General features: G+C 42.5%; 1 protein-coding gene across 1 annotated transcript; it reads left to right on the forward strand.

Moving 5' to 3' along the window:
- The first annotated feature begins 9,784 nt into the window (after window positions 1-9,784).
- DEPDC7 (DEP domain containing 7) lies at window positions 9,785-17,081 on the forward strand. Its single transcript, XM_088525892.1, has 9 exons — window positions 9,785-9,899; window positions 11,735-12,122; window positions 12,723-12,850; window positions 13,724-13,913; window positions 14,705-14,919; window positions 15,980-16,122; window positions 16,321-16,446; window positions 16,535-16,613; window positions 16,760-17,081. The coding sequence occupies exons 1-9, from the start codon at window positions 9,827-9,829 to the stop codon at window positions 16,972-16,974; spliced, it is 1,557 nt and encodes a 518-aa protein (XP_088382018.1). The 5' UTR covers window positions 9,785-9,826; the 3' UTR covers window positions 16,975-17,081.
- The last annotated feature ends 2,777 nt before the right edge of the window (window positions 17,082-19,858 follow it).

A 19,858-nucleotide genomic window follows, 5' to 3' on the forward strand; every position in this document is an offset into this window, starting at 1 on the left:
GTATATACGGAATTTTAGCTGATTAGTTTTAGAACCTTGTAGGATGTTTACCATATTTCCAAAGGTTTTCGTCTTTTAAAAGCAATAATTCTCCTTTAAAATCTGTATGCAGACTACAGTGAACAGACTGAGTCAAGAATGGAAATGGGTATGTGCCCCTGCCTTTTTAGAAGCCTCTTGATAGCCTTTTTGCTGTAAAAAGGGAGCTCCCTATCCGTGCTACTGCTATGTCTGCAATAATCAAGGGGAGCGAATGGGTTTTGATTTAGGAAGACTGCGCAGACTGTTGTACAGTCACGAAGCTAATTAATTTTAACAGGAACAAGCAAGGTAGATACAGGGTGGGAGAGTTGCCGTTTTGGTCCTTCTGCGTTAAGCCGGGTAGGAGCTAAGTTTTACGCAGCGGCCGCAAGCGCTGACGTTGCCAGCAGCGGGAGTGCTGCGGTAGGACCATCGCAACGTGGCTGCGCGTAGCAGAGGCGTAGCAGGCCTGGGCCCGGTGCCCGCGGCGGCAGCGGCTCTCGGGGCTCGTGAGAGGGGGTATCACGTTACCCTGCCATGCAGCTCCTGATCGGTGGCTTTGAAAGTGGTTAGATGCAGGCTGAGGGAGCAAAAAAGTTGGCTCTTTGATTGTACGTACGGAACTTACAAGACTTGGTGTCTCCCTTTCTAATATGACTGTGAGTCACTCACGGAGAGACGTTTCTGTGCTTATGGAATGATTTATATGCCACTGCTACGTGCTTCCTGTGGACTTCTTAATCTAGAAGTAGCCTTCGGAAGCCAGTTGTTTTAATCCAAGCCCGCATATACTGAAAAAGAAATTAGAAGCTTTTGGAGTAGTTGGTTATTATTAAAAAGCAGGTGATTTAAGAAACAACCAGATTTAATGAGCAGAAGAAAAAAAAAGAATGGCCAGGATGCTCTGCACTGCCATAGAGGCCACCTGGCTTACTTTGTTTCTTTTATTCCCAAAGCCAGTGAACGAAGCACTGTGCCTATAAAAGATAGGAAAAAGCTGTCTTGAATGAGTCCCCAGCCTACTAAAGATTCCTGTAAGGGAACTTCTGTCTTCGTCTTGGGCTGCAGCGCTGTGGCCGGATTACTAGTTACCACATGAGAATGGAGTAAAAATGGAACTCTCAAGTATGTGAAGGATCATAAAGCAAAGTAAAGCATTGTTAGTGGGGTTGAAGAGGATATTTATACTGAAGCAAACTTAGGAAAAAAATCAGTGTACAAATTAGTTTTCACACAAATATTTTACTTTGTTTTGTTGCATTTTAGATAATTATTTCTGCACCCACACCTCAATCTTCTTTCTTTATTGAAGTAACAGTGAGGTCTTCATCCCTTAACATCCGCTGACCGTGGAAATTGAGCACTCATTTGACTGCAAGAGAAGATGCACTAGGAAGGAACAAAACTCTCCGTAGACTATGAATTAGCAGATTAGGAATTAATGAAACTAACTGCATGATGAATTATTTGGTTTTTAATTCCACCATCTGTTCCTTAAATATGGCATCCATACTTGCATCAGGTTTGTTTTTATTGAAATACAGTATTTCTCTTAAGGGCAGGTTTTCTTTGAGATGCTATTTCCAAAGTTTTGCTAGAAAACAGACAAAATTGGATTTAAAAACCGTCTCTGAAAATGGCTGAGAAATTTAGGGTCTCTAAAGTTCTGTGACATATATCTTATTCATATATTGTCTAAATGGAATACTACTTTTTAAAAAAGCAAATCTTACAAGCTGTCTTCCAAGTAAATGCTTTCCATAGGGGGAAATATATTTTAAATATTATTTAAATATTTACTACTATTTAAAACAATTTTAAAACATAAAAGCTAAAACTATGGTCGTGAAATGTCAATGTGTCATCAGTCATTTCTTATTTTGTTGTCAACACTTGACATTTGGTTTCTCTTACCCTGTTACATACCCGTGCGTTACATAATGCACGTTCTGCCATATCTTATTGTTTAAGCTAAGGTTAACATGTCGCCGTTAACAAATGCATGTTTTCTGCGTATCTCCTCTACATATGGCAAAAAATGAGCTAGGGCTAATAAGAGACACTTTATGCATTCTTAGTCCAGATTTTCAGATGGTCCGTTACACAATGTATGGAAATGTGAAAAAGGACAAGTTTTGTACCATTCGTGATGTTATTAACTAAACCCATTAAAGTGAAAACACTTTTTAAACAAAAACACTATAATGCTCAGTGATTTATTATTAAAATATTCAACTTGAAAAGCTAGACTATTGGAAAAAAATGCTTTTTAAGCAGTGTTTTCTCATCTTTCAATATGGTGAAATACAGTTCTAATTCTTTCTCATTATATTGTATGAATTCAGGAACATGTGTTTATCTGATTTTTTTTTTGGTATGGTTCTCAATGTTCTTGAACCCTGTTATACTATGTATATGCTATTTCTTAAATCAATATGACAAATGAGGAGCCAAACAACTGTGTTAAATGACAGGCTGTATTCTTCTGGGATTCAAGTGTGTTTTCATACACTGTTTACTTTTTTCTCTTTGTTCTCTAAGTAGAATATCCCTATGTATCTATGGGGAAAATGGTGCTAAAGGGTGGAGGGGTTTTCAATTGCAATAAACTACTCCAGATATTTTCTTATGAGTTCTGTTTCTCCGCACAGGGGGCTGAAATCCCACATTGGTTTCTTTGCATATTAGCCATAGGATTATTGGCCCTTTTTTGAGCCACTTCCTTGCAGAAAAAGGTGAATCTACAGAATTTTTGTAATTTTTGTAATGAATTTTTATAATGAATAAGAGATGTTTCACAAAACAAGATGAATAAGAAAATTAGCCATTTGCCCATGGAGTTATTGTTATCTTCCCATTGCAATGTGGAAGCTGAACCTTTAATTATGCATTTTGATTTGAGTTATAATTTAGGAAGGTTTTTTACTTCTTAAACTGAGGGTAAGATGGAAGAAGCCAAAATTATACAGCCTCCTAAAGGAAATGAACAGCTCCAATAGCAAGTAAATTTACAAAGTCAAAGTAATTTATTCTGCATAGATATTTGCCTCTCTGGTAGAAACCTAACAAATCTTTGTTTCATTTCCAGAGAATTAAAGAACAGGAAACTTTCTTAAAACTTTTTAGAATTTAATCCCTTGTAAAAAGGACAATGGTGACTACAAAGAATGAGGTATATGTAAAGAAGAGGAAGGAAAAGGTGAGTCAGGGAAAATGGCAAACAGCTTCTACAGGAGTGACCCATATGTCATTTTTCTTCGATACAGCTTTTCTGCTCTTAAAAGTTTTACTGGACTATTTTGTATTTAAGTTTAAAAAAAAAAAAAAAAAAAAAAGTATTGCTTTGCCTAGGTTTTCCTTAATCCCCATTAAAGCACCTCCTGAAATTCTCTTACCTGCAGGGAAAAAGTAGGCAAAAGGATCCATTTGTACCAGCCACCATGCCAAGGGCTAGAGGGAAGCAGTAATAGCAGCAGTGCCACCCAGATAGGAATGAGGAGCAGTTAAGGCCCTTCATTTGAAGAAAAACAGATCCAGAATGAGGTAGGACTGCTCATATGTGTATGAAGACCAGTATAAGAGGAATCTCAGCAAGAAGATAAATACATATTTTTAGAATATCGGGGGAGGTGGTAGGAGTGGTCCCAATTATGAAATAGTTTTGTGAGACATACAATGTATAGTAAAAGAGACTGAAAAGTGATGGCAAATTAGCAACGTGATCCAGTGGCACATTCGTAGTTGAGGGCGCCACCAGAGTGTGATTTGGATTTTGACACACACAGTGAGCTTTGCGAGAAGATAAATTCAATGTAATCTTATTCTGCCTCCCGTTTTGCTCTCAGAAGAGGGGTTTTATTTCCAGTCTTGAAAGGCCCAGATGCCTGTATGTGCCTGCATGGAAGCAGTGGTTTTTCACTGCCTCCTGTAGTAAGCTGTTTTCAAGTGCGTGTTTTCCTGGGCTCTGTGTCCGTCTTCTATTGTATAGTCAGCACTTCAACAAGAAGTGTGAGATGAACAAAAGCCCTTTCAAGAAATATTTATATTATAAATCCGATGGAGTTTTCTTATTCTTGCAAATGCAGATATATTCTCAAAAGGTTAGCAGTTTCACGTTACTTCAGACATCCATGTGAAGGGTTAGGAAAAAAAAATGAATTGACTTCTCTGTCTGTAGAGTTTGAACATCTCCAATAAACAAAAAGATTCCACAGCACTGTGCAAACTAGGACTTTGACCTAGTTAAGGAGATTTATTGGGAAATAGGTTGCTAGCATTTTAACCAGTGCATTCAAGTCTTACACTTCAACATAGATGAATGTGTATATGGTTAGCGTGCATGGAAATGGCAATTAAAAGCATAGCATTCAAGAAAATGCACATTTTTGAGCATAAGAGTAAAACGGAAATATGAAAGTAATGATGCTAATGATAGATACCAGTTAAACTGTAAAACTTCCAGGCAATATACAGTCAATATATTTATCTTGTTTGGCTGCCCTCTTCTTCCTAACTGGTGGCTTTTAGTGTGATTAGTCTGTGCGTTATTCTTACACGTCTTTGCTGCCACAACAGAATGTGAACAGCATAATTGAAGAAAGGAGCTAAAATTCAATGTAGTATTATATGGAATAACAACAACGTAACTGGTGGGTTGTAAGAACAGATGGTCAAAATCAAGAATTCACCTATGCTCAGCAAATCGGCTTAGATTTTTTGTATTTTTTTCCCCTTGTCTCTCTGCTGTTTCCATCCTGTTGACCTTGTGCTGCTGGTAGCTCCTTGCTTGGGGATCAGGGCCACGAAACCTGTCCCGGGGATGAGCACGAGTTCCCGCTTAGCAGCATCGGCTCGAAATTGCTGCTGCTCCTGCTCCCGCGGCCCGCTACCGTCGGCGCTCTGCCCGGCTCCTTGGAGCTTGCTTTAGAACCGCGCTAGCAGTGACTTCAGTCAGTGCCCGTGTTTTTGTCCTGCAATACACAGGAATACAGTTTATCAGCTACCACAGCTCCCTGGAAAAGGCTAAGTGCCTGACTGGTAGGTGGCTAGATGGCAAGTTCTTAAATGTCAACTACTTGTTTGTAGTTGAGCCCTGTGAGTGCTCCTTCTAGTTGAGCCGGTTTCTGGCGTGGGGATCATAGTGAGCCGGTACTGCTGGGCAAGGAGTCTTTATCCAAACAGGGTTGTTGGGACCACACTATCCTGGGCACGCTGTGGTCAAGCTCTGCTTAAAATATATGCATATCTTAAATGTCTTCTTAGCATTTAAGACCAAATTCCTTACCAGTTTAGCTTATTAAAATGTCCTAGTAGAGCTGCGGAGGCCGGTCTGTGTTGTGCGTCATGTTGCTAGTAGCCTTGGTGCCCTGTGCACTTCCTTGAAGTGAGCCAAGGCAAGTAACTCCGGCTTTGGTCTGCTCCCGTGCCAGCCCCTGTGCTGGCACCGTCTCCGGGCGAAGCCGTGTCCCGCCGGAGGTCAGCGCGCGCCCGGCTGGTCGCCTGCCTTCTCCTGCTCTGCTTTGCTGTGCACCCGCATTGGTATTCTGGCCAGGGACGGAAGGATCTCCCTCCTCAACAGTGCCTGCTTTGTTCATTCAAACATGCGCTCACCCAGAGGCTTCCGTCTCGCCAGCTTGTTGTTTGTCCCAGTCTCTGCAGGAATGCAGGGGTGGAATTCTGACGGGCTTCGTGTCGTTACGAAATCTTGAAGTCTGCACTCGGGGAGTAAATCTTATTCTTGCTGAAGCTGTGCAACTGCGAGTGGCTTGTCTCAAGTATTGTTGGACTTGTGGGCTAAATGTTGCAGGATGGCATCATCGTGACCCACCTACTACTGCTATTTTTTTTTTTTTGTCCTAGATGCAGATAGGATATGGGGACTGAGCAGTAATGTGAACAACTTGCTCTGCACCCCAAGGGAGAGTGTTCATCTTCTGTAACCCATGGAGCTCTGCCCCAGGCAAACCTCTCACGCTCTTTAGTACAAATAGCACAACATCTTACTAAGACAGTTGCTCTGCGAGTTCTTTCCACTTCCTTCGTATTTCTAACGTATCAAAGTCTTTTGCCATCCAATATCATATGAATAGCTCTCATTTTTAGAATTTGAGATTAATAAAAGCGGGAGATAAAGTTTTCTGATTTTTGTAGGACAGTTCTAACATGAAAAATCAACACAGTGTTTTATGTCTTCATGCAATTAAATGGTAGGGTTTTGTTTCCTGTAAATGAAACTCCCGGGGGATTTTGTTGTTTGTTTTGTTTTTTGTTTGTTTTGTTTTGTTTAAGTCAGTACCTTTACGTGCGAGTGTAGTGTATGTTGAAGTTTAATTTGCCTGATCACTTGTGAATGGAATGGAGCAACATTTTAAGGGTTACTCTTCAAAATGTACTCTTCTCATCAGCTTCAGCACTGCAATGAATACAGGCATTGTTGATATTTAAGTAAAAAGTACAAAAGACTAACTGTTCTAAATATCTGGAATACTTTTTTGAATTTTTATGGTAAGTATTATTTGCTATGGCTTTTCAGAAACAAAGCCATAAAGACTGGGTCCAGTAAATTCTTGTGATTATGACAATAAAATATTATATATATTTAATTTAAATCTAAGCTCTGACTACACTTAAGTCTTTGAAGATTATATTGTTGCGGGAAGACATTTGAAATCTAAAGAAATCTGGTATAGGAAAGAGCCTTCTGTAATCTGATATTTGTGTATGAGATTTAAGATTAACATTTGAAGAGCACCATCTGTTAATACTTCAGAAAAGTGGAATCAGAATTTATTTTTTCTTAAAAAAAAAGAAGTGTTCTGCAAAAAAAGGGCTATTTATATCATGGTCTGCTAGTGTTCACTGAGAATTCAAACCTTTTCCTAATTTTTGGCACTTACAAATGTGAAAAACATAATGCAAATTCAATGTTTTTCTTCTAGAATATTTTACTCCTGGGTTCAGTTTCTTTTATGTTTTCCTAAAATACTGGAATGTAAAGAAATATATATTTTTTTGTGGAGAATGCAGAACACTATTTAACAAATTGCTAATCAGTCTTGGATTTTGAAAGAACCCTGTATTTTCCATGCATATGCCTCCATATTTTAGGCAGTACTTCCTCAACTTTTGTCTCCTAAATAATGATATTGAAAGAGGAGTTGGTCATTTTTCACTCAGTGAGTCTGGTGTTCATTTGTATCTCTGTCATTTGTGCCCACAAATGCCTGGAATTGCAGGTTCTCTCTCATCCAAATACTGGGTGGCTGCCCAGCTTCCATGCTCCTTATGGAAAAAGCTAGCCAGAACTTAACACAAAGGTATTCCTCAATTTTTCACTTCGTGACAGGAGTTTCGGTTTTGCCTTCTGCAACCCCATAATCAAAGAAAACCTGAATATAGGTGACAGTTCACTCTATTCTTTATCATCTTGATGCTCAAGCAAACACTTAATTGACATGACTAATTTATTCATATCTTGATCAGTAAAGACATGCCTGAAATTGTGTCTTTTGAATACCCTGCTTCTGCCTCTTTTTAAACTCTAGGTTTCTTACATAAGTTTCCAAAAATTTCTGTGTGTCTTGAGTTGGGAAATTATTGAGAATCTCTTGATCCTGTTGTAGTCGATAGGAGGATATGATTTCTAGATGACGTGAAATCAAATCAAAATAGACATTTATTTTGATATTCCTTACAGTAAAAGTTACACTATGCAAATTAGGACGCAACCGCACAACTTGTTAAAATTAGTTTTAGGCACTACATCACACTTCTGTGTGTGTGCAACTTTACATCCTTTTATTAGATTCAGAGCAAACAGTAATGCTTTACATATAATCAAACTTCCCTTAATTATGCTGTTGCCATACTCTGTGCACCAGCTTTTTGATGTATTTACTTTATGCAGCACCTGCACCTGTATGCAGTCCTGTGTTCTTTCAGTGGAACAGCTTTTGGCACAAGATACTGCTCCACGTGCATATGGATGCTGCGAAGTTGGTCCTGGCGACTTGAGTACAAGTGATGCTAATCATGTATGTGGCTTTTTCTCTTGTGCATCCCGTGTTCAGCTTCATGAAGGCTCATTTGAGGAAAATGCTGTGGAAGGTAATGCCAACACAGCAGCACAGTTGTACTTGCTCTGAGGTCTCTCCACTGCAGTCAAAGGAACCATGAGCTAGAAACTGTCCCGGTGAGCGCCCATTCTGTCTGGTGACTGTGTAGAAGCATTTCATGCAATTCAGACTGTATCTAGGTGCTTATGTCTGTGCTTTACGCTGTGTGAGGAAAGACTGAAAGAGCTGGGCCTGTTCAGCCTGAGAAGAGAAGGCTGAGAGACCTGATCAGTGTCTATAAGTACCTCAAGGAAGGCAGTGAGGAGGATGGTGCTGGCCTCTTTTCAGTGGTGGCCACCGACAGAACTAGGGGATACGGCCACAAACTGAAGCATCAAAAGTTCCACAGGAACTTAAGGAAAAAATACTTAACAGTGAGGGTGACAGAGCACTGGAACAGGCTGCCCAGAGAGGTTGTGGAGTCTCCTTCTCGGGAGATCCTCAAAACCCGCTTGGACGCAGTCCTGTGCCACGTGCTCTAGGTGACCCTGCGTGTGCAGGGGGGTTGGACTAGATGATCTCTAGAGGTCCCTTCCAACCTCAAGCATTCTGTGATTCTATAATTCTTTAGCAAAACATTTTAAATTAATGTAAGAACTGTTGAACAGCATCTAGCTTTTTGTAGTGTCCTTTGACATGAGCTGCTGTTGGGACAGCAGCTGGCAGGCGAGCCACGAGCTGTTGTCTGTGTATCCATGTCTTTTGCCTGTCGGAGCAGACAGATAAACGGGTGTGTTGTGGTCACTGTTGGTGAAACAGGCAAAGACACAAAAGCCTACCGTGGCGTGCCACTCACTCAGTAACAACATACAGAAAGTTGATAACCCCTGCATTTGCAGCTAGCTGGGTGCTAGCGCTTGCTGGCTCTGTTTCCTGCAAACACGGTTTTGACAGGTCCTCTGATACAAGAGGCAGTGTTCTCACCACCACCTTCTGAAACTGCTGGTGGTTCGATGTTGTCTCAACATTACAGTGAACCGTTGCAGCATGAGTGAATACCTTGCTGCTTTGCAACAACTATGCAGAAATCATTTATTTAAAAATCAAAATGAATTTAGGCATGTACTGACTTGCAGTTAATTTTGTCTAAGTATTTTGGAAGTAGCTAGCTGCAACTTCAAGCTCTTAGAAAACAGGGAGTAAGAAAATAATGTATCATGGCAATCCACACCAATCCATGTGTTATATATTTTTAATGGTGTATCTAATGCCTTAATGGCAACGGTCCAAAGAGTCAGGCACCTATGAGAACAGCAGAACCATCTTCTGTTATACTTTCCCTCCAGCTTTGTCCCCAAGATAGACATCTCCACTTTTCCCTTCTGCCTGCTGAAAAGCAGTATCAGATTTCCAAAGGCTGGGCCTTGGCCATAGCTGAAGTAGATTCCTTTTCCTGTAGGCTTAAGAGTTCCATGCGTAGCAAATGCGCCGACAGGAAGGTCCTCGCAGCGCCGCTCGTGCTGTTGTTCCCGTAAGCGCTATATGTGTTTTACCTCGCGCCTTTCCGCGGCCTCGCCGCCCGGGACGGCGGTTGGAGGGCGTTGCCGCCCGCTCAACGGCTGCGGCGCGCGCCCCGCCCCGCGGCCCGGGCGCAGCCAATGGGGGCGCGCGGCGGCGGCGGCGCCCCGCCCCCCGGCGGGTTACCTCGCGGCGGCGGCGGGCGGGCGGCAGTGCCGCTCTCGCCGTCCTCCATGGCCTCTGTGCGGGAGAAGGCGGCTGCTTTGGACCTCCGCGCCGTCTGCAGCCCCGCCGAGCGGCCGCCGGGTACGGGGCAGGGGCGGGACGGGGCCTGGGCCTGGGCCTGGGCCTGGGCCTGGGTGTGGGCCCGGGCAGTCCCTGGCTGGGTCGCGACTGCTCCGCGCCGGGGACTGGGGTTGGAGCCGTTGCCCCGCCGTCCGTTAACGGCCGCTGTGCTGGCGCCGCTTCGTTAGCGCGCGGGGTCGCGGTGGGGCTGACGCGGTTGTGGCCGAAAGTGAGCGGAGAAAGCAGGGGAGCGCCAAGCTCTGGGGGAGGGCGAGTCCCGCTCCTGTGCCCCGCGGGCGCTTGGACTTGGGACAGCCTGGAGACGCGCTCAGTGCCGCTTCCCTGTCTAAAGGTGAGGGCGAGAGCGATGGAAACCGGAGCTGACGTTCAGGGAGTTTTATTTTTCCTTTCTTTCTTCTCTTCCCTCCCCTCCTAGCATGCTGCTCGGCACCACAGCTTGGGGCTGTGCTGTCTTGGCACTTCTGCCCCCTTTCAGGCAGCGTCAACATTTAGGTGCTCTGCTCCTGTGTCTGACTCGTCCTTCTGCAGCTTTGGAAAATGGAGATTCCAGGACAAGGACACCTCTGCCTTCTCTGTTCCAATGCTTGCCTTCTTATCTTAAGTCTTTCTAACCTCAGCCTTCACAAAGCTGTGTCTGCTTGGTAATGGGTCTGCAGGTAACAGGTGCTCCTTATAATAATGATAGTGCATACAGAGGTTATTAGTCCCTGCTTTTCTTAATCTCTTTCTCCTTTCCTCCCAACCTGCTAATTTCTGGACATTCTGGTAGATGGAGACCAGCTGGAAACTCTGGTGCCTCAAACTGGAATGCATTTCTCTAGCTAACGCCTCTTCAGACTGAACAGAACAGATAAATTGTCTCCTGCATCTTTGTGCAAAATGTTCATGGTAATATGTTCCACAATGAGATGCATTTTTTTTTAAAACACTGCAATGCACTGTCAATTCATTTGGTTTGAAGTCTGTCATAACCCCAGATGTCTTTCTGTGGGAATGCTGCCAATTTATGAGTCCATATTTTTTTCTTCAGCATTTGATTTCTCTTTTCTTCAGTTTTTCTTGTTTTTAATCTCTTAAGCTTCGTCTGATTTCCAGTTACTTACTTGCTGAGATATTTGTGTTTTAATGCTAGCCTCTCATAATTGGTTGCAAGCATGCTATTCTTAACTCCAGGTTGGTAAATGAGTAATAGCCCAGTGGCTTTACTGGGGAGGGAAGGCTGGCAGGCTCGAGGAAGTAGTACTGAGTACACAGAGCTTGTGTCTTGATTAGATTTGTGCAGCTAGAAAGCCGCACTATGGAATGTGTGCCTGGTAAACTACGTCTTAAGAAAACTTATGATATTGAGTGTGATCTGCTAAGCACTAGTACTCAGCAGCTTATGTGCACACACCTTCTTGCTGCTTTTCTGACCTGTCTTTTTTATCCCTTTTCCCTTTCTCACCACCCCCTAACTGTATCGTGTTGTTGGTAAGCTAGAGCATTGCAGGTGGATCTAGTTGGCCTTTAAATAGCGAAGGAGTAACTAAAAGAATGGTACAACAAAGTGACAGGATGGTTAGACAGGGGGAAGTAAAAACTTTTTAATCATAAAAGCCTCAAGATAATGGGTTGGGAGTCACCAACAGAGTGAGATGCAGTGGTGCAATACAGACAGACTTGAAGTGTTAATATGAGCAGTGATTTCTCTGCATTAGATGTTGGCTAAAACCAGACCAAATTAGAACTTGCAAAGGTTTTAACTCCTTGAATGTTTCATGAGAGCTAGTGGCAGTTTGTCTTCTAATTGCAGCACGAGTTCAGTCTTCTTGCTTTCCCCATCCTTGTATCCTTAGGGTTTAGCTTGGCGCAGAAGCCGTTTGGAGCAACTTATGTCTGGAGCAGCATTATCAGTGCACTTCAAACTCAAGTGGAAGTGAAAAAGCGTCGACAAAACCTAAAGTGCTACCATGACTGTTTCATCGGCTCAGATGCCGTGGATGTTGTCTTTGCTCATCTTCTACAGAACAAATATTTTGGGGATGTGGATATTTCTCGTGCAAAAATAGTGCGAGTGTGTCAAGCGCTGATGGACTACAAGGTGTTTGAGGCTGTTTCCACTAGAGTCTTTGGAAAAGACAAGCGATCTGTATTTGAAGATAGTAGCAGTAGTCTCTACCGGTTCACAAATGTCTCAAACCCAATGGATCTCGATAAAGATTATCAGCAGTGTACACCCCAAAGGTTAGTCCTTAATGGAAGGTAAAAGATGTTTTACAGTAGAAAAACTCTGTATTTTTACGGAGGGTGGAGGGAGATAAAGGGGACAGTGTACTTCTAGGACCCGGTAAGCCTGCATGGTTACTCATTTCTGTGTCTATTATTGGAGTGCTTTCTGTGTGTGTGGGAACTGAGATGCTGCCTATCCATTAGGCTCTATACTAATATAACCAAATGGTGCTCAAGTGCTTTAAGTAGGCTAGTGAAATGGAGATACCTTTAGTCACTGCCCTTAGTCACTGCAGATCTAAGTCTGCAGAAGCCATTAATCCATTCAGTAGTATCCAATCGCTAAGGGAAGGAAGAGATAAGAAGACTTATTTCATCATCTTTGCTTGACTATGCTTCAAATTTAGCACTCCCACCCTCAAGCCTTTTCAGCTGTGTCTTCATGTGCACTAGATAGCTGTCTCCTGTGTTGTTATACTATTGCAAACTGCTGTAGGACCAGAGGGAATAGGACCCTGGAATTAACTCCAACTATTACAACTTCTCCAGCATCTTCTTTTAAGACCTGAGCTCTGATGTTGAATGTTTGCTTTCTTTTATTTGTTTTTATTTCAGATATGAGAAGACAATGTTTAACCCTACTCCTGTCAAACCAGAAAGCTTGGAGGATCTCTGGAAAAACTTGAGTCTAAAGCCTGCAAATACTCCTCAAGTAAACATCTCGGAAAGTCTGTCCCGTCGAGGTAAGCCAAATAATGCTTTTGTGTATGAAGAAAAGTAACATAACTGGATGTTACTAGGCATAGGAGGACTTATGATTGATTGTCAGATCTGAGATCAAGTCAGTCTGACACCAGTATTTTTGTTTTGAATGCCGTGTCATAAGAAAGCCAAACAATATTTTTGCAAGCCTGCTTTTTAGCTTAATAGGTTCAGTCTATTCAGTATAATTGGGGTTGAAATCTAAGTAAAAAAAACACACAGTTGCTACAGATTTCAAGTCGAGCTAGGAAAATTCTTTATAATGTTCAATTAATTGAGGTGCATTCACCCTCAATAATGGCTAGTAAGTTGCTGCTGGCTAAAACTCTTCCCTTCTCACCTCCTTCAGTGCTGTGTATTTAAGGGCCCAAAAGTTCTTCCTGATGGTTAATGTCCTTTCTAACTAAACTATTTTAGAATGTTTTTTCCCTTTACAAAAGTGATAATGCATGCTATGGAAACTCTCAGGAGTTTCTATAGTTTTTAGTTGTAGGAGTTATGATAAGAGATTGAAAGGAGAGAAAAAAAAAAAGTGACATTGAATCCTTATCTGGATTGCTTCCTAATTAGGAAACAAAGAATGTAAGGCACTTGAGATTTATCCAAAAGCATTCTCATACACTTATATTTAGATAAACAAGTGGCTGACTCTTTTCTTCTGCTGTGATATAATCCACTTAATATTGATAAGGAACATGCTTTCTGTTACTGTAAATCTTTGTTTTGGGAAGAATAAAACTGTTGGTCTAGGATTAGTGGGAGGAAGCAGTTGCGTGGGGTTTTCTGGCTTTATTTTTGTTTAGCTTTCCTGCACTTGCCAAATCTGTATGCTTTGTGTATTCTTCTGTTCCCAGTCATTAATGAAGTATGGCAAGAACAAACAATTGCTCGTCTGCTGCAGCTCGTGGACCTTCCACTCCTTGACTCTTTACTTGAGCACCGAGAGAGCAAACCTCAGCTTCCACAGCCAAAGAAGGGAGCTGGGTATATCATCACGAGTAACTACTTGGACAGAGAGATTCTAAAGGCTTTCAGTGACTCACAGTGAGTATTTAATATTCAACTTGGAGTAGAAGGATTTCAAAGCTAAAAATAAAGCATAATTAACTTTGGTGTAGAACAACTGTTCCTAGCCTCTAGTACTGTATAAAGGACACACGGGCACATATCTCCATATCTGTTAGACTTGACTGGAACTAGTACATTGCAATTACTAAGTGCTAGATATAAAATAGCTGAGACAATTTCTGCTGAACTTTGGAAGAGCTTTTGAAGGCACAGATAGTGTTCAAAGGGATGACTATTGTTTACTGTATTAATGGAAGAATAGAATATTTTGCTTATCTTCAAGCTTTCCAAACAATTACCTGTGGGCCTACAGTTTTGCTTCTTGCTTTGTTTCTTAATGTAGGAAGTAAGAGAAAGTTGAGCTTGAAACTGTATAAATGCAGTTAAAAGCACAGACTGAAAAACTTACCAGTCTGAATCAGATCAAGGCTCAGGTTTCTGTTTATCTAGCCATGATTTTTGTCCTTGTCTGTAACAGTAGAGGACATCACTAAGTTTAGGTTCAACTGCTTGTGACTGTTTAGCTAGGAAGAATACTAATTATTCATCCTGACTAAATACACAGCTAAGAACTATATAACTGTGATATGAGTGGGACAGGATTTTTTTTTTGTCTCCTCTGGGAACAATTCCTAAGGTATTTAAGCACTTGCCTGTCCAGCTTTCACACTGAAAAATGAGTAGAGATGCTTTGTGCCAAACAGAATGCAACTGAATTAAAATGATGAATATGTAATGCTAAAAACTGAAACCATTTTGTCTTCTAGAACAGATGAGTGGCTCTCTGCAGCAATAGATTGCCTAGAATATCTTCCAGATCATATGGTAGTTGATATTAGCAGGAACTTGCCTGATCAGCCAGATAAAGCAGATGCATGGAAACTACTGCTGTTTGAAAATATTGGTAGATACTATGGCCAGAAAAAGGAGCCACTGTTAAGCCATGCACCTGAAATTCATTCAGGAATTGCAGAACTGTTGGGTAAGTTAAAATAAAGCTAAGGTCCTGAGCTTATGTGAAACTGAAGACTGCTGTTTAGTAGAGCAGTCAGGCTTCAAGCCTGACAAGCTGTGTGGTTTTGTTTTAAAGCCTATTTAAAAAAAAAAATCTTCTTTAAGGTTCTGGCTATATGCAGTTCTGTAGTTTGTGTTTGGATCTGTATGTAATGACTATGAAACTGGAATGCTATGATTTGTTAGTACTTGATATCCATGGAAATTAAATGTCAAATGGACAACAAGGTCCAAGTCAAAGGAATTTAGAAGCTCTGTACCCAACTCACTACTGGTTGTTTGTTTGTTTGTTTTAATCTCTCCCTACATTTGTCCATTAAAATATTTCTAAAACTTTGCCTATGCAGTATCCTAGGAAGTTTGCTATTTCAGTCAGTCGATGACTCCTCATCCTTGTTTCCCCATTCATTTATTTTTATCCTGCTCTACCTTAATTATCTTCCTTAATCATATTTGGGGTGAATATTTTGCATTTGTATCTCATTTCTGCTTCCCATATGGCAAACAAGTCTACAATGAAGTCTAATACTTTATTTAAATAAAACGGGCACATCTAAAGTTCGTATTGTGCATACTAAAGCAAATTGGATGAAAACTTAGCAATTGGTTGAAAACAAGCACCTTCTCAAGGTAGCTTGTAATGAATTCATCAGTCCAGTCCGTTTACCTAGAAATATACTTAAGACTTTTTGGGAGAGCTTTATTGTCACAACTAGATCGTTGATTTTTAAGAGAACTATTTTCCTCTTCCAGCTGCTTTCAGCCATGTTGAGTGGGCTGTGAAGTGTAATTGAAGTTAATTGTAAATGTACATTTCTTAAATGTCTGGGCCTAGACTATTTTCAGACTGCACAAGCAGGTCTCATCTGTGAGGGTTTTTTTTGTGTATATGTGATAACATTCTTTTGTTAAGTTTTGTTTAGAGGTGCACTTCTGTAGCTCAAGGAATAATCAAAAAGTTGTAAAAGTAGACTGTCAATTTTTGAAGACAGACCTGAAAGGGCCATAAACTTTGTTTCTCTTCACAGTGAATGGGAAGATGGAGCAATCTTTAGAAGCAGCTCAACTCTACTTGAAACTTCTAGACAGCCAAACGAGGGAGGAGTTCAGGAGACTACTATACTTTATGGCTGTTGCAGCACATAATTCTGAGCTCAAATTACAGCAGGAGGTCAGTGTGCATCCTTAACTGTTAAATATTGCATTACGCTTACTAAAATCTAGGTGCCTGGTACTGCATGAGAAAGATGTTAACAGCTGAACATGTGAAAAGCAGTGATTATAGAAGAACAAATGTCATACCCCTTATTTAGTGACTAATCTGACTAATGCTTCTCTTCTGGTCACTACTTGTCACTTTGTTCTTCAGAGTGACAACAGGATGGTTGTAAAAAGAATGTTTTCTAAGGCTATTATCAACAATAAAACCTTATCCAGAGGGAAAACTGACCTCCTGATCTTGTTCCTTGTGGATCACCAAAGAGATGTGTTAAAGGTAAGAGCTAGGAAATGATTAAGCTTTTGCTATCTTGTGTCCTCTTTTTTCTTTAGCTGTTGTTTGATAATTGTCTATCTTATTTAAGATTCCAGGGTCACTACATAAAATGGTCAGCAATAAACTTGTGGCTATGCAGAAAGGCCAAGATCCTAGTAACATAACAGGTAACAGCTTAAACTTAAATCCTTTATTATTGTCTCTATCTGTGGACATAAAACAGGTAGAGGTGGTGGAAAAAACCTGCAACAGGTGGAAATGAAAGTTGGCTGGCTGCCTTGTCACTGTCTGATTGTCTTGTGCTTCCTCTTAGGCTACACCTTTTGCCAGAAGCTTGATGAGAGTGAATATCGCTCCAATACAGAGAAGACCACAAAAGATGAACTGTTATCCCTACTAAAAGCTATTGATGAGGATTCAAAGCTCTCTGACAAAGAGAGAAAGAGACTGTTAGGTCAGTTTCATAGTAGTAATCCAAGTATTTTTATGCAGTATTTTGGAGACAAGGTTACTAATATGTGTGTGTGACATTATAGAGGGGAAATAATCTATACTTACTGCAGCATTCAAAACACTAATATATTTTTAAATCTTTTGTATTCATATATCTAATAAAATTATTTTGTGGAACGTGATGGAGTTTATGCAATTAAATTACTAAAGGTAGTGGTGCCTGAGTTTAACCTGTACCGTACAGCTTAGCATTGCTCATTCTTTTGGTACCAAAATAGGATTTTTTGTTTTTGTTTTTCTGCCTTTAAAGCCATGTCTACTGCCTCTTCCTGTGCTCTTCAGGTATGAGAAACACTGAGGTTGGGAACACTTCTGCAAATGACATCTGTGTCTCTTCCAGTCTTTGCCCCTAGCGCTGTAGTTTAGCATAAACATTTTTTTCTGCCTGACCTTGTAATTTGTCATTCAGTCATGCACCTTTCATCTTGTTGTGTAATTAGAGTTAACATCTGCTTCATCTGAGACAGCTTTCCAAAAATTTGCCAGTTAACTATACTGTTTAACTAATATATATATGGCAATCTATTATGCTTTTTTAAAAAAAATTAAAATAGCCTCAGATAGAGGAAGGGAGAGACTCTGGTCTTGTTGCCAACTTTTAATCACATGCTCTACCCTGAACTCCATAGCCTCTCCTTGGATGAGAAGACATTCTGGGTTTTAAGTCAGTTGGGCTTTCATTGCCATGGACCATGCTGTCTAGAGCTAGTTAGGGGTAACAGCTTTTATGCATTATAATGCTACCGGCGCTCTGTTTAAGGCATTTTTTGTTTATGGTATAGCAGATTTTGCGCTCTCTGTAAGCTTTTCATGATGCCCCCAGCTCTAATTAGAAAAGAGTTGGCACAAAACAAAGGGCTTTGGGGTTGTGGGATTTGATTCTATATTTTGCTCATATTTAGTCTCTTGTGACACTCCAAGCTTGTGTGACATGGACGGTGGTAAGGGGAAAGTGCGTAGCAGGATGAGAGATCTCTGTGTTCTGAGGATACGACATGTCAGTGCTGTGCCTTTATGCTGCCTTGAGACTGTGCTAGAAAGACTTCATGAGCGTTACTTCTGTAAGAAATACAGGAGCTAGATAGAATTAGCTCTTTCAACGTGTGTTGAAAAGGGGTTTAGGAATAGCTCTAAAAAGAAGGTAATAGCAAAAAAAAAAAAAAAAAAAAAAAGCCCTCTGGTTTTCTTTTATTTTTATTACTGTTTTAAACAGTACAAACCCTCTTCTGTGAGGTATGACTCTTGTGCTGCCTCCACATGCTGGTGTCACAGACTCTCTCTTCAGTGTGGCTTTCTCTGAAAGTGAGATGACTGTGGTGTGCAATAAGAAGGTATTGGGAGGGTAGAGATGTAAAAAAGATATATCTCCTTAGCTTTTTTTTTTTTTTTTTTTTTTTCCCTCTTTCTTCTCTCCCCCTTGTCCTGCAAATGATGGTCCCCCTTTGGTCGTGATTTGTTTTTTTAAATCCCTCTTTGCTGTTGCTGCTGTTTCTCCACGCGCCGGGTGCTGCTGCCAGGGCTTCTCCCCCGTGCGCCCTTCCCTTGCCCCTCTCGGCCGCGGCGCGGGGCCCTCGGCTCTCCGGGCGCGGCGGGACGTGGCGCCGGCGCAGCCGCTGCCTCCGCCCCGCGCCGGGGCCGGCCCGGGCGCCGCCCCGCGGAGCCGCCGCCGCTGCTGCCGCCGCGGGCGCTCGGGCCCGGCGCGGGAGCGGAGCGGGGCCCCCGGCCGCCTGCCGCAGCCAGCAGCGCTCGCGCTGCCGCCGGAGCCGCGCTGCGGTAAAGCCCAAGCGGCGGCTCCGTGCGTGCGCGCGCGGGGGGCGATCGCGCTCCTGCGCGGCGGGCAGCGGGGCCGGGGAGGCTGCGGCGCGGCCCGCGCGTGCCAGGGCGCCCGGGGCAGCCCCAGCGCGGCTGGCGGCGGAGCACCGGGAGCAGCTCCGCGCCGCCCGGCCGGGCTCGCGGGGGCACCGGGAGCAGCTCCGCGGGGCGGCGGGGCGCGGGCAGCCTGCGCCATGGCGGCTGGAGCCGGCACGGGGAGGGAGAACGGCCCTGCGGCAGCGCCGGCGAAGGGGGCTGCACCCCGCGCTTGTTTGTGCATCATCCTCCGAGCAGGGGGCTGTGCGGGGCTGGCAGCCAGCAGCAGCTGCTGGGGCACAGCGCTGCGCGGGGTGATCCCAGCTCATTTTTAAGGCAAACACGGTAGATTCTCATTTCTCCTGTGAGATGTGGTAGCTGCTTTGCTTCTCCCGCAAGCTGGCGGCCCTGTGCGTTTCAGGTGGCTTTGTGTTCAGACCCATTTTGCATGTGCTTCCTAGCAGCATGGTGGAGATCACTGAACGCCGATTTGCATCAGATGCTTGCGGGACCTGTGGTGAAAAGGACCAGTGCAAAATGTTTTGCTTGCGTTTAATTTGTTTTGTTATGTTTACTCGTACACTTCTGTTATTATATATAAAGGGGAAAAAAAAAAAAAAAGCACTGGAGGAAAGTACCAAGTAGTAGACTCTGTTAATAAAGAGGGATCATTGTTTCTATGAAATGAATTCTGTAAAGAGGGAGAACTGTTTCTGTGAAATGAAAGATGATGACTGCATTTTTGAAAGAGGTATTGTCAAGCTTATTTATCCCGTAGAAAGAGGATTTGTTCTAGACCTGTCCTGGCAACAATCGCAGCAGACCAGGAGAAAATAGTAGACTATTGCAAACTGCACTAAATCCACAAGTGTGCCTGGTAGCCTCCTCTGCTGAGAAGCCCTTTGGCTGAACGGCCTGGGAGCGCTTCCAGCTGAACGGTGAAAGCTCTTAACGAGGAGCATTTAGACTAAGTTGCAGTTTTGAGGCTGTAGCCCTTGATGGGCTATTTTATGGAAAGTGTATCCTGTATGGTAAGAATGATAGCCTGGGG

Source organism: Tinamus guttatus, unplaced genomic scaffold (assembly GCF_059628265.1).
Source record: "Tinamus guttatus ecotype Peru unplaced genomic scaffold, ASM5962826v1 Tinamus_guttatus_pri_ptg000240l, whole genome shotgun sequence".
Classification (NCBI taxonomy): Eukaryota; Metazoa; Chordata; class Aves; order Tinamiformes; family Tinamidae; genus Tinamus; species Tinamus guttatus.